Consider the following 23,650-nt stretch of genomic DNA (forward strand, 5'->3'; position numbering starts at 1 on the left):
GGAAGGAGAGTCAGAGAACTGCTGAACTGTGGGTCCAGGTGCCAGAATGGCCCTTTCAAGGCTAAGTTGCTCCTTGGCCCACCAATTGTGTCCCCCAACACTTCTCTGATTTGTGCCAGGCAACAAACAGCCAATCCCAAGGATGTGACCCACAGTATTATGATCCAAAAACAAGACTTTATAACACAAGTTGTGTAATTGAAAAAACTTTGTTAAATGGGCTTCAACTACAACATTTGTACTGCAGGGTAATTCTTTGACAATTAAATTCTTATAAAGAAAGTGAGAATAAAACATCAAGAGTCCATAGTATTAATAAAAATATGTAATCTGTGGGGAAAATGCATAGTTTAAACCAAGAGTGTTTAAAAAAATCACATCCTCTTCACAACTCACCAAGGTCTCAGATTTCTTTTCCTATATTGCAGCTGAAAAACATTTCTAAAACCTAAAACAGCGTAAGCAATGCAGTTACCGAGCAGCTTTAGGTTTTTATTTGTGTGCTCTTTTATGCTGTTGCAGGTGGGGGTGGGGGAGAGGAGAGTGCCTAAACTTAGTTCTTAAATTATAAATATTCATTCACTTCACCTTGAAATTGCAAACTGGACATTAGATATTCTTTAGACAAGTTTCAGTTCAAATCAGAATTCTGAATCCTATTAAAAGACGATGCAAAGTATTACATATGTTATTGTGCCACCCCAAACTCCAGAACTAGAACATGCAAATATGAGGTAGAATTTAGGAGTAATATTAAGTGCATGCATTATACAGCTCCCTGATCACATCTGGGTGAGTCACATGAACTTCTACCCCATTTAGAGGAGCTGAGTAACATCATTATTAGATAGAAAATAAAATTAAGATTTTTTTAAAAATATTAATAGAGTCAGTGTAACAATGTGAAATAGTACAAAATGTATTTATCAAGAGATAAACTGATTATATATATGGAATGATCAGTGGTAACCAGAATACTGTGAAACTCTCTTAATCTAGCATTACTGCTATTAATCAGTAGTTGTTATTAAGATCTGATATTCAGTTTTATATCCAGAAGGAGGAAGGTTATTTCTTTTCCTTTACTTATGTTTATTGATTAGCTAACAGAGTGCAACATGTACACCCAAATAGTTACTCCTGGTGTGGATTTTCTCCTCCATTATGTAAGTGTGTGAAATTTCTCTTACCCATCCATTTTGAGATATGGGTTTCAATACATTCATTTTCAAATAATTTTCCAAATGTCATGTCTGTGAATTCCCACATTTGACCTGGGTCAAAATTCTGAAGTAGAAATGCAAAACCCATCTCTTACACATCTTTAAATTATTTTGTGTTTAACTTTTAGCATTGACTATTGGCCACTACCAATGAAAATATCAGCAAACAGCTTTGGATAACCTTTTTGCAGATATCACTGACTAGTTAACAAGAAACATCTAAACTTAAAGTGAAAAAGAAAATATTTTTTCCCTTTTAAATGACCAAGATCATTCTCCATTTTAAAAAGGGAGCAAGTAAGGAAAGATGAGTGTCCATACATCACATTCACAAGTAGAATTAATATAACAACATACTGGCTTGATCCTAAGATGCACTGAGTCTTCAGAAGTCCTGAGCACTTATAAACCCCACAATGCAATCTTAGTTGACTGGAGATCCATTTCTTGACTTAGGAAATGAGACATAGAATATTATTGTCTTCACATCCATCATCAATTACCAAGATAGCCAGTTATCTATGGATTCCAGTGGGATTAGCTGACGTGTATAGTCTAGGACAGGGGTGGCCAACCTATCGCTCCGGAAGCGACTCTTCAGAAGATAAGGAACCGACTCTGGGGAAAAAATAGTGGATGCTCAGCACCCACCAGCAGCCCTATCAGCCCCTCTCCCAGCGTCTCCCGCCTGCTGAAGTCCCCCCTAATCAGCGCCTCCTCCTCCCTCCCACTTGCCTCCTGCCCGCTGCAATCAGCTGTTTCGTAGCATTCAGGAGGCTCTGTGGGGGAAGGGCAGAGGAGTGAGGATGCGGTGTGCAGCCTCACCCCTCCTTCCCCCAGTACCTCCTCCTCACTCCCTGTGCCTTCCGCCCACCGTGATTAGCTGTTTTGCAACGCGCAGGAAGCTCGGGGGCGGGGGAACAGTGTTTTCCCCAGGAATTGAAATTAAGGGGGGGGGGTGAATTTACCGGGGGGAGGGGGAGTCAGGGCCAATGAGGGGTGAGACCGTGAGGGTGAAGGTGGGCTGTATAGCATCATAGTAAAAACTGAAAAATGTTTGATGATCATTTGATTAGATTTAACTCATGTTTTAAAATCATCACACAAATTAAAGTTGGCTACTCAAGCCTTCTATGAAGCACTATATCTATATCCTTCTTGCTTTCTTGTTATAATTTTGCACAACTCTGTTAATTAACTTCTCGAATGCAATGCGTTCATCTTTGGTGGCTTCTCGTGTGTCCGGTACTTCCATTCCTTCAATGGATATGCTCATTAGTTCATTCACATGATCAGGCAGAAAGTGACTTATTTCAGAACACAAAATTCTACTCAATGATGAAAAAGAATGCTCAACTGTAGCTATTGTGACTGGGAGTTGCAAGAGATGAATTCCTACTTCTTTCATCCCAGGAAAACATAGACCAAAGATCAGGTCGAGCCACTAGTGATGATAAAAAAGAAGTTGAACTCAAATCTTCATTCATTTGTCGTATGATATTCCACTCTGTGTTCAAATTCTCTATTCTGTCCTGATCACATGGCAGCCCCATTGCTGGTAGCGTCTCACTCCACTCAACTGTCGGTGTTTTATAGGACAGGCATCTGTAAAAGCTACGTAGAGGTTGAGTAGAATCTAGAAGTCACTGTTGTAGATTTTTAAGAATCGAGTCTGTACTTTTTCAGTTGTCTTAACAAACACGTCTTGGCCTTTTCACTTAAGGATTCAATATAAATGCCTTCATTAGTCAACTTCTGGACTGAAGTCTTTGCTTCTTCCAGTATTTTTTCAATGGATAGCTCTCTGATTGATCCAAATGTAGCTTCTATTGCTGGACAAAGATCTACTACTGTTGTAGCAGATGGGTTGATGGCATTTTTTAATGACCCAAGTGACTTACAAGAGAGAATGGCAATAGTCTTCTCTGAACGTAGTAGCAAAAGTAATCCACCAGGCTCACTACTTAGATTCATCCCATCGTGGCAGATACTTTCCAAAGCCAGTAATAATGGCTGGAGTAATTTTAAGACAACAGCCAAGGATTGCTCATGAGAAAGCCAGCGGGCTTTCCCAGGTTGGACTAATTTGAACTTCAGTCCCAGTGTATCTTCTATATTTTCCAAGCTATTCAGTCTTTTTGGACTCTTGCTGAAAAAAGAATATAATGAAGACATTAAATTTATAGCTTTTTAAATGTCTTTTGAAGAGTCTGCAGCTCGTACTAGCACTAGTTGGAGTAGATGGCCTCTGCAGTGTGTATAAGAGAGATTAGGGTTACGCTTTTCTCTGAGCAAAGCTTGTGCTCCACCATGTCTTCCAGAGAAGTTTGCAGCTCCATGAAATGCACAAGCAGCCATCTGTTTGAGGTCCAGGACACAGCTCACTTGGGGGAGGGGCCGGGATGAGGCATGGCGGAAGTGGGGGTGGGCTTGGGAAAAGGCGTGGAGTGGGGGCCAGGGACTGGGACAGAGTCAGGGGTCCAGCACCCACTGGCCGACAACAGTGTCTCCTTGAATAAAGCACACTGTGACTAGCTGGTGTGGAAATTTTTAATCAAAATTTTTCTTACACTATCTAACAATGGAAGGCAAGGGCAAACAGGAAAGAAAATACACAGATGAAAATCGAGGGTTCCAACTGGAGTGAGAGAATAAGTACTTTTTCGTTGAACGTAATGATAAGGCCACGTGTCTTCTTTGCCAGATGTGTATCTCTCAGTTCAAATCTTCAAACTTGCAGCGTCATTTTGCTTTGAGCCATGCACACATGGATCAAGAATTCCCATAAGGTTCTGAACTCCACACTTTAAAACTGAAAACTTTGAAAAAACAAACAGATGTAGAAGCCCAGTTCTTCACCAGATTAGCCAACCAATCGCAGACTGTAACATTAGCCTTCTATTATGTGGCCTGGCACATAGCCCATGCGAAAAAAGCCCTATTCTGAAGGAGAGCTTATAAAAACGTGCCTCACTGATGTGATTTCAATCCTGTCACCAGAGAACAAGAATCTATAGAAGAAAATGTCTGGCCTGCAGCTTTCACACTACACAATAGAATGCAGAATCTCCTACCTGAACACTGACATCGAATCGCAACTGCACTCGCAACCTCAGCAGTCTGAGTATTTGAGCATCACTTTGGATGAGTTGTGCCATGCACAGGATAAACCTTATTATCAGTATTTGTCTGCACTGTGTCTGACGACTGTGTTGTAAGGGAAGAACTCATCGATATCGTGTCACTAAAGGACGGAACTCGTGGACGAGATCTAAAGGAAGCGTTGATGTTTGTAGTTGTGAAAAGCCACTTGCCTTCACAGAAGCTCGCTGCCATTGCAATGGATGGGGCTCCGTCCTGTGGGGATCTGCGAATGGATTAGTAGAGCTTTGTAAGTCTGACGCGAGCTTTGCCGATTTTGGACGTTTCACTGTATTATTCATCGGGAATCTACAAATCTCAAATTTGATCACGTCGTGAAACCTGTCTTGCACATTGTGAAATTCATTCTCTCAAATGCACTCAATCACAGACAATTTCAAAATGCAGTTGAACAACTGGATGAAGACGACTCCCTTGCTGATTTGCCATTTCACTGCGCAGTTGGATGGCTCTCAAGAGGTAAAGTTATCTCCCATTTTTTCAAGCTCCAAGAACCAGTAAAATTGTTTATGGAGGAGAAGCACAGAATACACCCCAAGCTTACAGATCCTGGATGGGTTCTAGATTGGCATTTCTTGCAGACATGCTGCTGCATTTGGATAAACTAAATGTGAACTTACAAGGAAAATTCCGGTTGCTGTCTGATCTAGTGCAAGGAGTATTTGTGTTCATGAACAAACTGCCATTGTTTAACGGACAAATGCTTGAGGGAGAGCTGACACACTTTCCCTCAATGTCACAACTTCAAGCCAGATCAAAAGAAGATGCAGCAGAACCCCTAAAATGGAGCACAACTAGGTATGCAAGCGTGATTAAAGATCGTAAGGACAGTTTTGAGGAAAGATTCCAAGATTTGCAGCAGAAAAGACCTCAAATCAGATTTCTGATTGACCCTTTTAGTGCTGAAGCCAATTGTCTGAAGCCTCCTTTAGTCACTGTTGAAGTAACATCCCAGATGGAAATAACAGAACTTTTGGAAGATGACAGATTGAAATCTGTTCAGAAGACAGAGTGGACCCTTCCTTTCTGGAAATCTGTACCAAAGAATAAATAAACCAACATCAGAGGTGCAGCCCTAAAATTAATCTCAATGTTTGCCTCAACTTATCTTTGTGAGTCTGTTTTCTCAACACTCAAACATGTGAAATCCAAGCACTGATCCGTTTTGACAGATGGCCACTTAAGAGAACTGCTGTGTTGGAGCACAACTGAACACAAACCAAACTTCAAGGGAATTGTTGAAAGCAAAGACTGCCAGAAGTTCCACTAAGTAAAAGATTAAGTTGTTAATTATTGTTAACTATACATTATAAATATACATTATCAACTATATAAATTATTGTGTGTGCGCATACACACACACACACACTCACTCCTTACATGTTACTGTGGCTCTTTGGCAGTGTACGTTGATAAATTCTGGCTCCTTCTCAGGCTCAGGTTGGCCACCCCTGGTCTAGGACATTAAAGCTCAATCTTGCTTGCATCTAAATCTACATTTTCTTGCCTCTGCAACCACTAATAATGCCATTTCCTCTAAAGTAATAGTTTCTCCTGAAGCATAATCCTCACGGCATGTTAATACAAATGCATTTTCAGCCTGTGTGGTCACAGGCCAGTCAAATATGATCTGCTGCCTCTGGAGGAAAACAATAGACAGGACGAAGAAAGAATGACATTAAAGATTGTGAAGTGCTTATATACTATGGTGATGGTGGCCATATAAGTAGCCAAGATAGATAATCAGGGTCTCTGCCACATAAGTGGCAGCCCCTGATATGAGAGACCTTTAATATTCCATGGACACTCACCTTCAGAACTTAGTTACCATACCTACAAAAGTACATTGTCATTGCAATTTTGTGAAATGTGTTAGAGAGAGAGACAGAGATAGAGAGAGATCTGTTGCTTATTCCTAGACAAAGGGGAGATATATAACCTTTTCTTGATTATCATCTCTCATTGTCATTTTTAATGAGCCTATCACCATGGTATCTGGACACCAAATTTAACAATTAAGACTTCATTAAGGTTGTCCATAAAAACCCTGTTCTCCACTCCTAAGTTCAGTCAATTTACTGGAGCAGTTCTCTTTGGGGGGGGGGGGGGAGCATTAATAGCATTAATTTTGCTATTACCTTAATAACCTTGTGATGGATTTGGAGATGCTCTGTGACATTTCATAACTAAAGTATATTGGCTAGTTATAGGGATGGGTTTTTTGGTTTGATTACACCTGGTGCATGACAACAAAGCTCATAAGAAGTTGCTGAGGCATCACGAATTGTTTGTAGTGTCAAAGAAGATAGATATGCATGAATATTAGAAGCTTTCTAACTAATAAAGGGGGGCTGGGTTGTTTTAACTACGACGCGACGGAACTGTCTATATAACCTTACTAGTTATTGTAATCGGGGCTGGTTCTCAGTGGAGACGGGCCGCTCTCTATTGTTGTGTGCACTCTTCAATAAAAAGCTTGTATTGGACCTTGCTGGTGTTGCCTGTCTCCCTCTCTGCGGTCAGACAACGAACGGTGCTGTCTGGGTTAAAAGTCCCCAACAATTACACTGGCTTCAAATCAACAGGAGGCTGTCTAGAAAAACAGGCAGGAAGGGAAAGAATGGCTCATGATGGCCACCCCTCCACAAATACCTGATGCTTGTTACGGGGAAGTGCCAAGACAATTAGCTTTGAATATTTTGCCTCTTCTCCACCCAACTTGCAAAACTGGTTCAAAGCAGGACAGGAAGAGTCCAACGAACTTTCTCATATCAGTTATCTCTTGTCCTAAGATCTCATTATGCTGTGGCATCTGTAATTTTAATGAGTGTGTGGTATACACTGTTGACATATAGCATGACTATCAGGGAAAAAATAGACATGTTTGTAGAGGCCTGCAGGGGCAGGGTGCTGGGAGGGACGCCGAGCCCTGAGTAGGGGGCGGGGCTTGGCTGAGTAGGGGGCCCATAAAAGCGGCCGCCCAGCCAGGCAGCGGCACCGGAGGCAGCAAACAGGGCAGCTAACAGGGGAGTTTGAGAGGGAGTTTGCAGGGGGAGGGTAAGGGGGAGGCAGGAGGGCGCGGTGCGTCGTGTGCTCTGTGTCCCCAGGTGCTGTGGGCAGAGACTGCAGCAGCCATGAGCCAGACAGCAGCAGACAGAATGCAGATGGCTGCATGTGGAAGCTGTGGTATGTATATGTCCTAGCAGGGGAGCTGGAACAAAGGTATGTTTGTATGAAGTGTCGCCTCATAGTGTTACTGGACGAAAAGATTAAGGGGCTGGAGATGCAGGTAGATACCCTGGTGGAGTTTAGGCGGGGGTTTGAGGACAGGCAAGGCAGGGCTGAAGGGGAATGCTCTAGAGTGCAGGAGGAGGTAGGAGTAGACGACAGTGAGAGGGGAATGGAAGGGGGAGAACAAGGGAATTGGAAGTATGTGACTGTGAGAAGCAGGCCAAGGAAAAGGAGGGCCAGTGAGGGGGGAATAGAACTCAGGAACAGGTTTGGGTGTTTGGATAACGAGGTGGAGGGGCAGCAGGTGGTGACGGAAGGTGGGAGGGTGAGGAAGAAGAGAAGAGCGGCTAGTCCGATAGAGAGAGGGGAGGTGTTGATGGAGACAGCGCAAGACCTGGGCCCCCAGAGGATACAGGAAGACACAAGGGGGAGCAATAGAGAAGATAGGAACAGACACAGGTCAGGACTAGAGGGATCAGAGACTAGATTACTAGATCGCACTGTTGCCAGGCGACGGCAGGTATATGTTATTGGAGACTCTTTACTGAGGAGATTGGACAGGCCTGTGACCAGGGCGGACCCAGAGAACAGAAGGGTGTGCTGTCTACCGGGTGCAAAGATTCGCGATGTGGACCTGCAGTTAAAAAGGATCCTAAAAGGAGCAGGTAAGAACCCCTTGATAATCCTTCATGTAGGAATGAATGACACGGCTAGGTTCTCGTTAGAGAGAATCAAGGGAGATTATGCCAGGCTGGGGAAGACACTTAAGGAGATAGAGGCTCAGATTATCTTTAGTGGGATTCTGCCTGTTCCTAGCGAAGGGCAGCAAAGGACTGATAGGATTGTGAGAATAAATAGTTGGCTAAGGGAGTGGTGCTATAAGGAGGGCTTTGGGATGTATGGCCACTGGGAGGCTTTTGGGGACAGATAGCTGTTCTCGCGGGATGGACTTCACCTGAGTAGGGAAGGAAATAGACTTCTGGGAGGGAGGCTGGCTCATCTTATCAAAAGAGCTTTAAACTAGGAAGTTTGGGGAGACGGTTGGGAGATGTACAGTTAATCTCCACGCCAGATTCCAACACTGAAATGGTGAGTGAGATAAGAGGAGATATAGCCGGGGAGATGAGATTGGACATAAGAAGGATGGGGGGAAGGACACAAAGAGGCCTGTAACATATAGTGTTACGAATGGGAGACAGGCTAAACGACATACATTAGGGTGCTTATACACCAATGCGAGAAGCCTAGGTAATAAAATGGAGGAATTGGAGCTCTTGGTCCGAGAATTGCAACCGGATATCGTAGGAATAACTGAAACGTGGTGGAACGGCAGTCACGACTGGAATACAGGTATGGAGGGGTATGCGCTGTTTAGGAAAGACCGGAACAAAGGTAAGGGTGGCGGGGTGGTATTGTATGTCAATAGTGAGATAAGCTGTAAAGAAATAATAGTTGATGGAACAGATAACACGGAATCCGTCTGGGCAATACTCACACTGGGTAAAAGGACTACTAGAGCCTCCCCGGGGATAGTGCTTGGGGTGTGCTATAGACCGCCGGGATCGACCCAGGATATGGATAAAGAACTATTTAATGTGTTTAGAGAAGTAAATACTAATAGGAACTGTGTAATTATGGGGGACTTTAACTTCCCAGATATAGATTGGGGAACAAACGCTAGTAGCAATAATAGGGCTCAGATGTTCCTAGATGTGCTTGCTGATCATTTCCTTCATCAAGTGGTAGCCGAACCGACGAGGGGGGAGGCCATTTTAGATTTGATTTTGGTGACTAGTGAGGACCTCGTTGAGGAAGTGGTAGTAGGGGACAACTTGGGCTCCAGTGATCATGAGCTAATCCGCTTTAAACTAAACGGAAGGAGTAACAGAATTAAATCAAAGACTAGGGTTTATAATTTTAAAAAGGCCAATTTTAACAAACTAAGGGGACTGGTAAGGGAAGTGGATTGGGCAAACGTATTAATGAATCTTAAGGCAGATAAAGCCTGGGATTACTTTAAGTTAAAGATGCATGAGCTGTCAGAGGCCTGTATCCCAAAAAAGGGAAAAAGATTACTAAGCAAGAGATTTAGACCGAGCTGGATGAGCGACCGACTCAAAGGGGCGATTAGGAAGAAACAGAAAGCGTACAAAGAGTGGAAGAGGGGAGGGATCAGTAAGGAAACTTACCTTAGTGAAGTCAGAGAATGTAGAGATAGAGTGAGAAAGGCCAAAAGCCGTGTAGAGTTGGACCTAGCGAGGGGAATTAAAAGCAATAGTAAGAGGTTTTACAGCCATATAAATAGGAAGAAAACAAAGAAGGAAGAAGTAGGACCGCTGAAGACTATAACCGGAGAGGAGATTAAAGATAATCTAGGCATGGCGCAATATCTCAACGAATATTTTGCATCGGTGTTTAATGAGGCCAATGAAGGTATTAGGGATACTAGCACCGTGACAGAGGGGCAAACAGAATGGAGGATTACCATATCCGAGGTAGAAACAAAGCTCGAACGCCTTAATGGGGCTAAGTCGGGAGGACCGGACGATCTTCATCCGAGAATATTGAAGGAATTAGCGCGAGAAATAGCAGGCCCATTAGCGATAATATTTAATGAATCTGTAAACTCGGGGGTGGTTCCGTTAGACTGGAGAATAGCTAATGTGGTTCCTATTTTCAAGAAAGGGAAAAAAAGTGATCCGGGTAACTACAGGCCTGTTAGTTTAACATCTGTAGTGTGCAAGGTGCTGGAGAAAATTCTGAAAGAGAAACTAGTTGAGGACCTTGAGGTTAATGGCAAGTGCGATAAATTACAACATGGTTTTACGAAGGGCAGATCGTGCCAAACGAATCTGATCTCCTTCTTCGAGAAAGTAACGGACTTATTAGATAAGGGAAATGCGGTGGACCTAATATACCTGGATTTCAGTAAAGCGTTTGATACTGTACCCCATGAGGAATTATTGGTTAAGCTGGAAAAGATGGGGATCGATATGAAAATCCAGAGGTGGATAAGGAATTGGTTAATGGGCAGAATGCAGCGGGTCGTATTGAAGGGTGAACTGTCAGGTTGGAGGGAGGTTACCAGTGGAGTTCCTCAGGGTTCGGTTTTGGGACCCATTTTATTTAATCTATTTATAACTGACCTCGGAACCGATTGCAGGAGTGGACTGATAAAGTTTGCGGATGATACGAAGGTGGGAGGCGTTGCCAATTCGGAGGAGGATAGGGATATTCTGCAGGGAGACTTGAATGAGCTTGTGAATTGGAGTATCAGAAATAGGATGAAATTTAATAGTGAAAAGTGTAAGGTGATGCATTTAGGGATGACTAACAACAATTTTAGTTACAAGCTGGGGACGCATTGGTTAGAAGTAACGGAAGAGGAGAAGGACCTAGGGGTTCTGGTAGATCGGAGGATGACTATGAGTCGACAATGGGACGTGGCGGTGAAAAAAGCCAATGCGGTCTTGGGATGCATTAGGCGAGGTATATCTAGTAGGGATAAGGAGGTGCTGCTTCCATTATATAAGGCGCTGGTGAGACCTCATTTGGAGTACTGTGTGCAGTTCTGGTCTCCCATGTTTAAAAAAGATGAACTCAAATTGGAACGGGTGCAGAGAAGGGCCACTAGGATGATCAGAGGAATGGAAAATTTGTCGTATGAAAGGAGACTAGAGGAGCTCGGGCTGTTTAGTCTGACAAAACGAAGGCTGAGGGGGGATATGATTGCTCTCTTTAAATATATCAGAGGGATAAATACCAGGGAGGGAGAGGAATTATTCCAGCTTAGTACTAATGTGGACACGAGAACGAATGGATATAAACTGGCAGTGGGGAAGTTTAGGCTTGAAATTAGACGAAGGTTTCTGACCGTCAGAGGGGTGAAATATTGGAACGGCCTTCGGAGGGAAACGGTGGGGGCAAGGGACCTGTCTGGTTTTAAGATTAAATTAGATAAGTTTATGGAGGGAATGGTTTAATGGTAAAACATATTAGCTGAGGAATACCGAGCAATAGCAGGTAAATAGTATAATGGCTAACACGGGTCAGGCTGGAGACTCTTGCCTATATGCTCGGGGTCTTACTGATCGCCATATTTGGGGTCGGGAAGGAATTTTCCTCCAGGGTAGATTGGCTGAGGCCCTGGAGGTTTTTCGCCTTCCTCCACAGCATGGGGCAGGGATCGCTAGCAGGAGGGTTCTCTGCCAATTGAAGTCACCAAGACACAGGATTTGGGGACTTCATCAGCAGAGTCAAGGGAAGGGTAGGGACGGTTTTGTGGCCTGCAGCATGCAGGGGGTCAGACCAGATGATCATAATGGTCCCTTCTGACCTTAAAGTCTATGAGTCTATGAGACATGTCTCAGCCAAGTTAATCCGCATGTCATTTTATAAAACACCGTACTACTGTCCAGACTGCCATATGATATGTAAACCCAGTTGCCCGAACCTGCTTATAGCTTAGACATTAGATGATTTAGTCATGTCCCACTATTGAAGAGTTCAAGATTACTGGTGGAGAGTGTGGTAAAAATACACTGCTGTATTAACTTCAAGCATTAAAAAAAAAAAAAAAAAAAAAAAAAATATCACTCAAGCTGCAGACTTTGATTCTAGCTTATCTAACCACAGTAATATTAGCAGATGCTTTACACAAACAGTGATACACAATAACAGTGATGCAGATATACAATAAAGTAAAATGTAATGCAGTGAAACATAACATAATGCAACAAGACAGCTGACATATCACAGTAAACCGCAAGCACTAATACTTTTTATATGAATTATTAGTCTTTTGTGATGTAGGCATTTGATATTCTGAGTGATATGCACCATACTGTAGAAAGGGTCTAGTACCTATATAATTATATAACTTCTTTCAGTATGAAGGGAATTATACAATATGTATGTAATGAATATCAGCATTTATCTAACTGTCCCATGCACAATATATCCATTTTGGGACAAGCACTGAATGATATCAGGAACAATAATCCTCCAGAAATTCTAACATGTTCACATGATTTCTCATAATATTATTTTAGATCTGTGTATCTCTGAATAATTAGGTGTATATTCATGTAAGCAGACAACTGCTAGTATCCAACCATACATTCCTTGCATATCCAAAATTTCTCAATTCACTGGGAGTTTTTACATGCACAAAGGTTTCAGGATTGGGCCCCTAAGTGAAGTACATACACAAACTAGTGTTGGCATTATTATATATACATATGAAACATGGCCAGCATCTGCCTGTTTTAAAGAGCACCAGGCAAAGAAACGTGTTTTAGACTAATCCACCCACATTTTCGCTTGCCATGTTCTTTTTTTCCTAAATATGTGTAGCCACACACAGATAACATATAGATCTTGGGAATAATACTATCTTGGTTAGAAAATATAAATGGAGATACATCACACATACTTTAGTCGATTTTTAAAGATCCATTTGGCAGATCTGAGAACACAATTCAATCCTTGAAATTCTTCTTATATGGTTGTATTGTGGGACGGACTTCCAGGGGAAGTTACAAGTGTTTCTCAACCTAGTAACTATAAGATGAAATACAGGGACAGATTCTGTAACCATTACTCACAGGGAGTAGTATCTAATCACACCAGTGGTCAAAATACATGCAGTATAGCCACACACGTGAGCAAGTACTACTCAGAGTGAGGGTTGCATAAATTAGCCCAGATTATTATGTGTAATATTACAGTATAAATATTTTACAAAAACAATATAATGCACGGTTTATACAAAATTGTTTCCCTTTACTCTCCAGAATGCCTATCCACATTGAATAGAGGGATGTCCTGATACTGAATGCCCTCCAAGGGACTGTCCCTAGCTGCCTCAGAGATCATCTATCCCTTAGTTACCATAACTTCCCATGACAGCCATGTGCCACCAGAACAGTGAAACTATTGATCAACAGGGGAGGCTTATGAGTATGTGAATAATGAAATTTCACAGGAGCCAGATCTAGATTATGGTGCTTACTTATCTTCAGAAGGGCCACAAAACCTCACAACTTTAAAAACTAAATACACAACCCATTTCTTCAATTTAGCTTTTCCTCATAATTTTACTTACACTCCCAGCCACTCACCCCCAAACCGTTGTAAACTAGCAAACTATTTCTCCTACAAGCTAGGAAAGAAGGAAAAAACAGAGAGATGATTGCTCATCCTTTTCCCTCCCTGTCACACTCCCTTATTTAAATATTTGGGAGGTGCTCAGACACTGCAGCAATGGAGCCAAGTAAGTACCCAGCTAGATACCAGGTAAGGAAAGAAGAGGTTATTTTTTCTACTGTGTGCCAGAGAGGTTCTGCAGAGCCAAGATGCATTCTCTACTTTTCTTTTAGTTATTTAAGGAATATTTTGTGGACCGGTAGTTCACCAAGAAAAATTCTAGGATAAATTTTCAAATAATTCCATTTTTTAGCCAGCTAGAAAATCTTCAATTCCACTAACATTTTAAAATGTAAAATGTATTCATTTTCTTTAAAAATAAGCGATTTATTGGACCTTATTGTCTCTGACATTTCTGAGTTTCTGCTTCTGGCCAATGGCAGAAGTTATAGTCTCTGAAAGGCTTAAAGGGGCTATTTCTCAGCTTCAGAAGGCGTTGATGCGTGTTACTGAGTACAGACCAGGATTTTGGAGAATATCTTGAAAAAAGTAGGGTGACCAGATGTCCCGTCTTTAAAGGGACAGTCCTGTTTTTTAAGACTCTCTCTTATATAGGCGCCTATTACCCCTCACCCCATGTCCCGTTTTTTCACGGTTGCTATCTGGTAACCCTAGAAAAAAGGCTACAAGATACAGCAATCATCTCAATGTATTTCAATTTGTCTTAGCCAGAATACAAGGGAACTGAGAAGAATGTACTCTGGGGAAAAACAAGTTACTTGATGACTGCTTTGAACAAACCTTAGAAGCAGGCTACAGAATTCCAGTCTCAAAGATGCCCATCTACACATACTTATTCATCATCAACAGCACACAATACTTATATCTATGTCTAACATTTATTAGTTATCTTATACTCCTGCTCTGTGACAAGGATGGATTTTTAAATTAAATAAATACTTTTAATCTGATAAACATTTCCCACCTAATTAACACGTTTATAACATAGGTCACATTAGTGCCTTAATCAACTGGACAGTATCCCTTTAAGATTTTTACTACTTAGAAACCATTGTCAGTTCAATGTTCCACTCTTTGAAATCTTTCTAACACCCAAGATCTTTACAAAGATTTCAGTGGCAATAACAGATTCACTTCACAAATGCATTCATCATGTTTTCTATAACTACTGGTTAGTTGCAGCAGACACACCACAAGCATGCAGTCACCTCCACTTAGTGAACAACGGAGACAATGGGATTTATATAGTTCCTTGAGCAAGAGTTTATGTCAAATCATTTCACAAACACATTCTCCATCTGTGGAATTCTTTGCAGGTTTATACAGCAGAGCTCCCTAATAATTTTTAATTAATTCCAATATATCAATTTGTTCTTTAAATCAGAAAATATTCAAGATCAGACACTACAGCAGCCCTGTTCTACTATAATCATTATAGGTTTATATATAAGCATTAAATCTCAAGAAGGATAACCTATTAATTGTCAATTTAATGAAAGCAAGAGTCTGCACTGTTTCAAAACACAACTGGTAAACTGGTTCAGATCCAAACAGACTACAGAGCAGCACATCATACTACTCACCAATTGTATAATCAAATAGAACACACAGAAAAAAAGGAATCATAAATAATCATGACAAGAGTTTTTTGTCTTAGATAGAAACTGGAATTTTCTTGTTTGCAAAACAAGTTAGTTTCCAGTAAATATTTGTAAATAATAAAATGAACTTATTGCAACTTTTTTTCTCTGCACCCCCCCATCTGTCAGTTTCATGCTGACACTAGTCAATTTCACTAGGGAGAGTACTGTTTGGCTGACAGCTAGTACACTGGGAATGGTGCAGGTAAAGGGGGAAAATGCTGACATATTTGCCTGTATTACAGAGAAACCTGGTGATAAAGTTTAAAGACAACCTTCACTAATAGTCCATTTTACAGTGTTAAATTACCTGTAGTAAATTACAGTCTCTCCAATCAAAGTAACCAAATATTTGTCCCAGATGTAGTGTAAATTTTTCCTAGGAGGAGAATAGCTGACTGACTTAGGACTGTGATTTACATAGTTCATTGTTCATAGTTCACAGTAGATCAGCGGTTCTCAAACTGTGGGTTGGGACCCCAAAGTGGGTTGCGAACCCGTTTTAATGGGGTCGCCAGGGCTGACGTTAGATTTGCTGGGGCCCAGGACTGCAGCCCGACCCCCACTGCCCAGGGCTGAAGCCCAAGGGCTTCAGCATGGGGCGGTGGGGGTCGGGCTTTAGCCTCCTCCCGCCCAAGCTCATGTAGTAATTTTTATTGTCAGAAGGGGGTCACGGTGCAATGAAGTTTGAGAACCCCTGCAGTAGATCATTATAACCACCTATACATTTTTTCCTTCACTAATGGCTAGGGTTAATGGAAGACAGATGAACATTTTGACTTTATATACTTAAACATGTTTTCACCAGTTATTTGTATTTCAAATATTAAAACATATTAGTTTAATAAAGAATGCAATAATATTCCGTATCAAAAAAATTAATCTTTTATGGGATTCATAGAATATCAGGGTTGAAAGGGACCTCGGGAGGTCATCTAGTCCAACCCCCTGCTCAAAGCAGGACCAATCCCCAGACAGATTTTTGCCTACATCCCTAAATAGCCCTCTCAAGGATTTGAACTCACAACCCTGGGTTTAGCAGGCCAATGCTCAAACCACTGAGCTGTCCCTCCCTTTCATTGTTCAAGTAACATTCTCATCCAGCTTTATGAAAAGACGACTCCTTTGAGGCTATTTTAGTCAGCCCTTAAGAGGATACTTATTTAAATTTATTGGCGGGAGGGAGAGATAGTCTCTGAATTTTTCCAGGTAAAAAGTATTAAGAACAAAAAGACTTAATTATGTCATCAGCAAAAAACAAACAAACAAGACAACAAAACAAAACAAAACAAATAAATAAAACACAACTCTACAATATACAAGGTCATCAACTAAAGAAGTATCTAATCTGTATCATGCAGTTTAAGGGACATTATGGGAAATTCTCTCAGGTTTGGCAAACTCAAACAGACTAGATATGTATTTTTTAGGATTTTGGAATCAACTGGCAAAAACAGGTAGGTTCATAGCTGAGTCATCTTTTCTTATCAGGACAATAGCAAATAAAATATTAGAATATTTCTGCACAGATTCAGTGCAAGATATCATTCTACCTCAATTGTAAAAATTAATATTTTCACCTCCCATGGACATTAAATGTGTTCTCGATGTCTTCTAACTACTCCAACAGGGAGTCCTCCATGTTATAACATCAGGATCCTACTGGCTGTGAGGCTTTGAATTTAAATATGCCAAATATGGGTACTTTGTTTATTTTTAGAAAATCTGATTGGGCCTACCTTTATGTTAATGACCTGAAGCCTGAGTTTCCACCTCTATAAAATAAGAATAATGATACTGACTTCCTTTTTAAAGTTCTTTGAGATCTACTAATGAAACATGCTACATAAAAGCTAGGTATTATTATCAGCCTCAGCTTTTCCTTAAACAACCTCTCTCCAATGACCTAAAAACATTTTATCAAAGGATTCTAAATACTGTAAATAAATTCTTAAACCAAATCAATAAGGCAATTGTTAAAAAAAAAAAAAAAAAAAAGTAGTAGTAGAACAAAAACCTACCTGTAACATTTCAGGAGATCCCTGGTCACATTTGACACTAAAAACTCAAGAGTTCAAATCCAACTGACCAGCACCCAATTCTTTGGAACCCAATCAAAATAACAAAATAAATAAATAAATCCTTGCATAGGTTGATTGTTCAAAATGAGAGTTCAAAAAGGGTATATACAACCAGTGTTTGTGTCTAGCATTTAAAAGAAAAATAATAATGGCTTTTCCAGTTTATATCTCCTTTCTCTTTCCCCAGGAAGATATGTCCCCTAATTCCTGCCTCTTTCTTATAGTGCATTAAGGAATGACACTGGTTAAAAAGTCTACATTTAGCACAGAAGCACACAAGGTGACAGCAGTATCTCAGATATCCCTGTGTAGTAACTCTGTGTAAAATGCTGATTTTTAACTGGCGACTCTAGTACCTCATGCATGGCCTCTAGCCTCACCATTTTACTTTGGCAATCTCTGCATTTACAGCATGTTTTTTTCTATATTTAGTGGTAACCTATTCTACCCTGTCAATCCCTGTCTGGAGTCTTTACATCACACCATGAGGAGGGCACAAAGGGCAATTTGTCCATGAGAAAACTGTTATATTTCAACCTCTAGAATAGCATAACTAAAGTGTTTTGACATTAAAAACAGGGAGTCTTTGAGAAATGAAATAATCTTAGATTTTCACTAAGGGTTTTACTGTATATGCTCTATTATTGATCTCTTTATATTCAACTTGGCAATTCAATTCATAACTTTTAAGTTCTATATTTCATTAGTAGAATTGTTCCAAAAAGGCATGTGTCAGTTCACCTAATACGGCAACCATCAATGGTACTTACTTTAATATAAAATGAATATTTACATCTTATCAGTGGAGAGATGTTAAAGACACTAGTTGCATTACCAATACATTATGAATGTGAACAGCTGCATTACTTTTTGGCTGGAACAAAACCTACATACCCAGGAAATGGATTTTAATACCACTTTTTAAACCCTCTTTAGTTACCAGTATATTTTTGATTTGATGCTAGACAACACACAATTATAAGTCTGTACTATTATTTTTGCAAAAATCTGAGGGTACTGGACTGAAATAACAACATTCTAAATCACAATTAAAAACAAAGTCATTTTGCCATCAGATTTTTTTCATGAAACTTGAAAGGAAACCCAAAAGGAGTCTACGGCAGAAAACGAATGTCAACTGATAGACCTTTAAGACATTATACTGACCAAAAGCCCTTGCTCTCTTTCCCACCCACAAAACTTATTAAACAACTATATGCTTTCAATAGGAAAAATCACGCTCCACTTTATAATTGTATGCAATCTCTTCAGATAAAAGAAAGATAATATCCATCAGTCTTGTCACACAAAAAGTATGAGAGAGATAAGGAACATACGATGGGCAGAGATATTGCTTCTTTTTCCCCTTTCCTTTCTTTGAAGATTTCTCTTTAGAATAGGCTTCTTCAACCCATAACGACAACAAAACAAAAAAGAGAACTGCCAGTAAGAACTTCATCTTGAGGGCATAAGTCTCAGAAGTACAGCTGATCTATGGTAGATAAGAAAAAAGGGCTATATTAGTGGGGTTAATTATGGAAAATGGGACCACCTACATATAGGAAGTAAACAAATTTATTTCATTGACACACAATGATCACAGAAAACTCAGCTCAGTAAGTTCTCAAGAGAGAGGTGCTCCTGGGCTATAAATGCGATATAGTGTCTGTTTTAAGTATCCTCCCAATATTTACGTATATGGATAGACTGTATGATAGTTAGGAGATACGCAATAGGTTGATATAAACATATTTTTGTTGCTGTGTTTTGGAGGAATACATTTAAACCCTCTAAAGGAAGTCCTAACTCAAGAGGCCTATGAAGTCTCACCTGACATGGATGGACTTCCCTCTCTTCCTCTCCCCTGCAAAAAAAACCCCACCATATTCACCCAGAGACATTTATATGCAACAGCATGCTCCACAGTATGCCAAGTATTGAGATCATAAGAATTTCATATTTCATTTTAAAACATTGTGATCAACAGGTTCACCATTAATAGACAAGACACAAAGTTTGGGGCTCATACTGCAACCTTAACTCTCACAAGTAGTCCCATTAATCTAAATTTTAAGTGTGAACAAAGATTGCACGTGTAGGCTCTTAAATGGGATTGTATATTTGAATAGCGTTCAAATACAATACATTAGACAACAATGAATATGCCACAAGTATTATAGAAATTACAGATTTCTAATGAACATGGTAATTATCAAGGGTGACCAATAACCTACAGAATACTATGCTTTCCTGCATTTTGTATCCTAAGAACCACAAGTAACTTTTCCATTCTTTTCTCCCTAGAGCAACAGAAGCACTTTATGGAATTTTTTTTTTTAAAGAAACAGTAGTTGCATCGCTCTCTCCCTGGGAAGCAGCAGGATACTTATATTCCTTTTAACATCAGCAACAGAAGGAGCTTCTTGTCCACCCTCCAAAAGCAACAACAGAAGGGGCTTCTAACAGCAGCAGGGGCGCCTTGCCAAATTACAAGATATGGGAATCTCCATCTCCTTCCCAAGCAACAGCTGCAGAGCTCTCTGATACCCTCCGCAACTGCAGCAGCAGTCTCTTGACTCTCAACCACAGTAGCAGCAGAAGGATGAGGGATACCTTAACACCATCACTCATATAGAGCATCCAGGGACTTCCTGTCCTCTCTCCCACTTAGAAAACTGTCCTCCCCTCAAAGAAAGCAGCGTTAATACACAATAGTAATAATAATCATTTATATCGGATCTGTCATTGGAGGCTCCGGAAGAGCTTTACAAAATGCACATAAGGGATCTTTACATACTCTCTAACTATGGCATCCGGTCCCACTAAACTACCTCTCCCCCCCACACACACACACCATTCTCCAATCACAGCAACAATGGCTCTACTCCTCCCCCACCCAAGCAGAGCAACAGGGGGTTCCCCACTGCCTCCTTCTCCAGCCACAGGAAGCTCTCTGGGGCTGGGGCTCCGGCTCCCTTCAGCTTTGGGTCTGGTACATAGGTGCTTAGGGATGGGGGGGGGGGGTTGCTGCACCCCCGGCTTGAAATAGTTTCCCTTAGATACAGGGTTTACAGTTTGGTTCAATGGCTTTCAGCACCCCCCCCCCCTTACAAATTGTTCTTGTATAGTGCTAGCCACACGTTATCTGCACTAAACTCATCACCAACCCAGCGACAACAGGGGCTCCCCGGGCCCTCCATTCTCCAGCAGCAGCCACCCCACCTGCAACAGCTGCGCGAGCGACGCCCCGCCGGCCTCTGCAAGGCCAGCCCTGGGGCTCTCGATCCACCCCCTCCCGCGCGCAGCATCCCTGTCTCCCTGCTCCCCACGGCCGCGAGCAGCAGCGTCTCCACCAGCTGCCCAGTGCTGGCCGAGGTACTGAAGGCGCTTGGCGAGGAGGCAAGCGCGCCCCGTGCACAGGGGCCCTGCAGACAGGGGCTCACTGGGCCAACGTGGATGATGGAGCATCTCCTCCACCGCTTCCCAGCCCCAACCCCTCTCCGAGAGCGCGAATCCCCCCGCGCCCGTGCAAACGTAGCACACACGCAGCCCCACGGCCCACCCTGCAAACACCCGGTACATACCACGCGGCGCCCCACACAGCCGGAGCGCAGGACGCCGCAGCCCCCGATTCCCCCACCCTTTTCCTAGAGCCGGAGGTGGCTCGGGAACCTGCAGCGCGCCATAGCAGAGCCGCGACGGACCCAGCAGCTCCTCCAGCAGCCGTAGCAAAATGAACCCTGCATCAAAATGCGCCCTTTCCCCTACTGAGCATGTGCAAAATGCTCGGGCCGGCCCTAGTGAGCATGTGCACAGCGCCTGCCCATGTGCCCTGGGGAAGTGAAGCCTTTTGCCCTCAGTTTCCCTGAGTGCTCATTTCCCCAAGGGAATGCGGGGAGGGAGAGGTATAGTTAGGAGCGGAGAGGGAAGGGGCTATGGATGCATATTTGCTCTTACCTATGAGCATCACCGCTAGAATTCCGGGAGGAAAAAAAAGTTAAACTGGGACAGTGGCATAAGGGGGTAAAACGGTAGGCTCGCTCTCCCCACCTCCTCTCAACCAGATCCCCTACTCTTGTGGGCACCCCCGGGTGCTCAGATATAGAGAAGAGTGGGCACCCACTGTGAGACATGAGGGCTAGAGGAGGGCAGAATTCCCAGCGGAAGTCATGTAGTGGGGTGAAACACTGGTTCAGGATATGGGGGTGGGAGTAAGTATCCAAAGGGGTTCCAAAGTAAACGGAAAGGGGCAATTAACACGCCCTGGAAATAGAAACTACACAAAAGTAGAGAAAATGGAATAGGGATGGACAGTTAATACAATTTTAAAAATAGGGGGGAATGAAATAGTTTTAAAATATCAGAAAAACATGGAAAGGGAGAAAAAAAATCAGAATAGGCAAGAGCGGTAATATAGGACAATTTTAGTAAATAAGTAAGAGGAAATAATCTTGAACTACAAGATATGTACCTATGACCACCCTGCTCATTCTCCTTGTATGTTTGCCTATTCTTTTTGTCATTTTTTGTTTTAGATTATGTGAGCAAATCACGAAGACTAAATCCTCCTATGTGTTTGTACAGTGCACAGATGGTTCCAGTTGGGGTCTTGGGGCAGTACCATAATGCAAATAAAAATTATAATAAATTCTTGTTGGAGGAGTTTTGGGCATTGAACAGCATGACAGAACTTGTCATTTAAACTGGTATAATTCCCCTGAAAAAAAAAAAAAGCAAGGATTTCTGTTTCAAAGATCATTGTAATTTTGCATCTCTTGCAGATATTGTAATTTTTATATTATAAAATCTTTCCTAATTATTACATAAATTTGTTGTATTATAAATTAAGAGTGAATAGAAAGGGACATCATTTATAAAAAAAATTAGGCCCCAATCGTGCTGAAATGTACACATGCACAGCAGTTTAACCATATAAATAGTTCCAGTGAAGTGCATAAATACTTGCAAAATCAGGGCATTAAGGCCAAATTATGAAAACATGTACAGGAGTAAGTTCAGTCATCTGACTAGACTCAGCACAGAATAAGTCCACTCCCCCATTAGCATCAGGGTCCTTAGCAGGGCACCTTTCCAATACCATTCCTTGTTGCAGGGCCTATTCTCAATATTATGTAATATTCCTCAAAGTGTGCCCATCCTCAACTCTTCATGGTTTACAGAAAGACAAATTCTGAGCGTTGCCTTGTGCCACTCAGAATGTTCCTTGCAAGGGACCATGGATGCTAATGGAAGGGCAAGCACATTCTGCTGAGCATATGCCTTAGAATGTGTCTTGCTATAAGAGATGAGAATGTATTGATGGGCACATTCTGAGGCATTTCATATCCCTCAAACATGCTGTGCTATGAGGCATGGGTGCTAGTGGAGGGTGGGCACATTCAAAAGGGTATTCCACACCCACCAGAACGTGCCCTGTGGTAATGGAAGTGTGCGTGGGTATGTGCTAGGGATTTTTCCTTTGCTGCTATACATCAAATATTGGGATATTTTCTAATATTTGCTCTGTGCTCATCAGAATTTGCAACCACAGATTTCATTGCCAGAAGTTAAGATGGGCAACAGGCTCCTGCTGATAATGGGCACATTCCAAGAGGAGGAGTGCCCGACTGACTGCGTCTCATATTTTGTTGTGTGGACTGCTGTTATGATAGAGATTAAAGGAAAAGGTTAAAGCAGCAGCAGAAATATGCTGTCAAGATGCCTTTGGCTCCCTAGAATGTGATAAAGGGATTTGGCCACCTAATTGTTTCAATTTCTTTCGGCTCAGAAAAGTATTAACATGGAGAGGCAGAGTGTAGTACCTGCAGCATGTGCAGTAATAGCAGCAGCAGACAGCTAGTGCAGCATCAACAGTGACATTGAAAAGTGTTCCCCATTCCTGCAATCTTCTTCCCACAGCCACACAATTCTGGTGCCTTTAAACTTTATTTACATTGCAAAATGTGCAGTTGCCTTCTATGGGCTTGCTGCAAATCCACTAGCATTTGCAAGAACCTGCTGCTACAGCTACACACAGCTAATGGATGGATCAGTGCTAGCCAAATACTTAACAAGTTGAAATATGGAAAGTAATGCATTTCACCACCACCCTCCACCTGCCCCCCGAGACTCAAGAAAATGAGAA

At 41.7% G+C, this 23,650-nt stretch overlaps 1 protein-coding gene across 2 annotated transcripts in view; it reads right to left on the bottom strand.

Moving 5' to 3' along the window:
• GLRB (glycine receptor beta) overlaps positions 1-21,253 on the bottom strand; it is a 78,111-nt gene extending 56,858 nt beyond the window's left edge. The window contains exons 1-2 of one of the 2 annotated variants that reach the window (XM_054029323.1): positions 21,090-21,253; positions 18,843-18,997 (exon numbers count right to left, since the gene is read on the bottom strand). In XM_054029323.1, the coding sequence (XP_053885298.1) occupies positions 18,843-18,964 (122 nt within the window). In that variant the 5' untranslated portion in view covers positions 18,965-18,997; positions 21,090-21,253. The remainder of the gene's footprint in view (positions 1-18,842; positions 18,998-21,089) is intronic. The other variant, XM_054029322.1, reaches the window with a different exon arrangement.
• Positions 21,254-23,650: the final 2,397 nt, after the last annotated feature.

Source organism: Malaclemys terrapin, chromosome 5, assembly GCF_027887155.1.
Source record: "Malaclemys terrapin pileata isolate rMalTer1 chromosome 5, rMalTer1.hap1, whole genome shotgun sequence".
NCBI lineage: Eukaryota > Metazoa > Chordata > Testudines > Emydidae > Malaclemys > Malaclemys terrapin.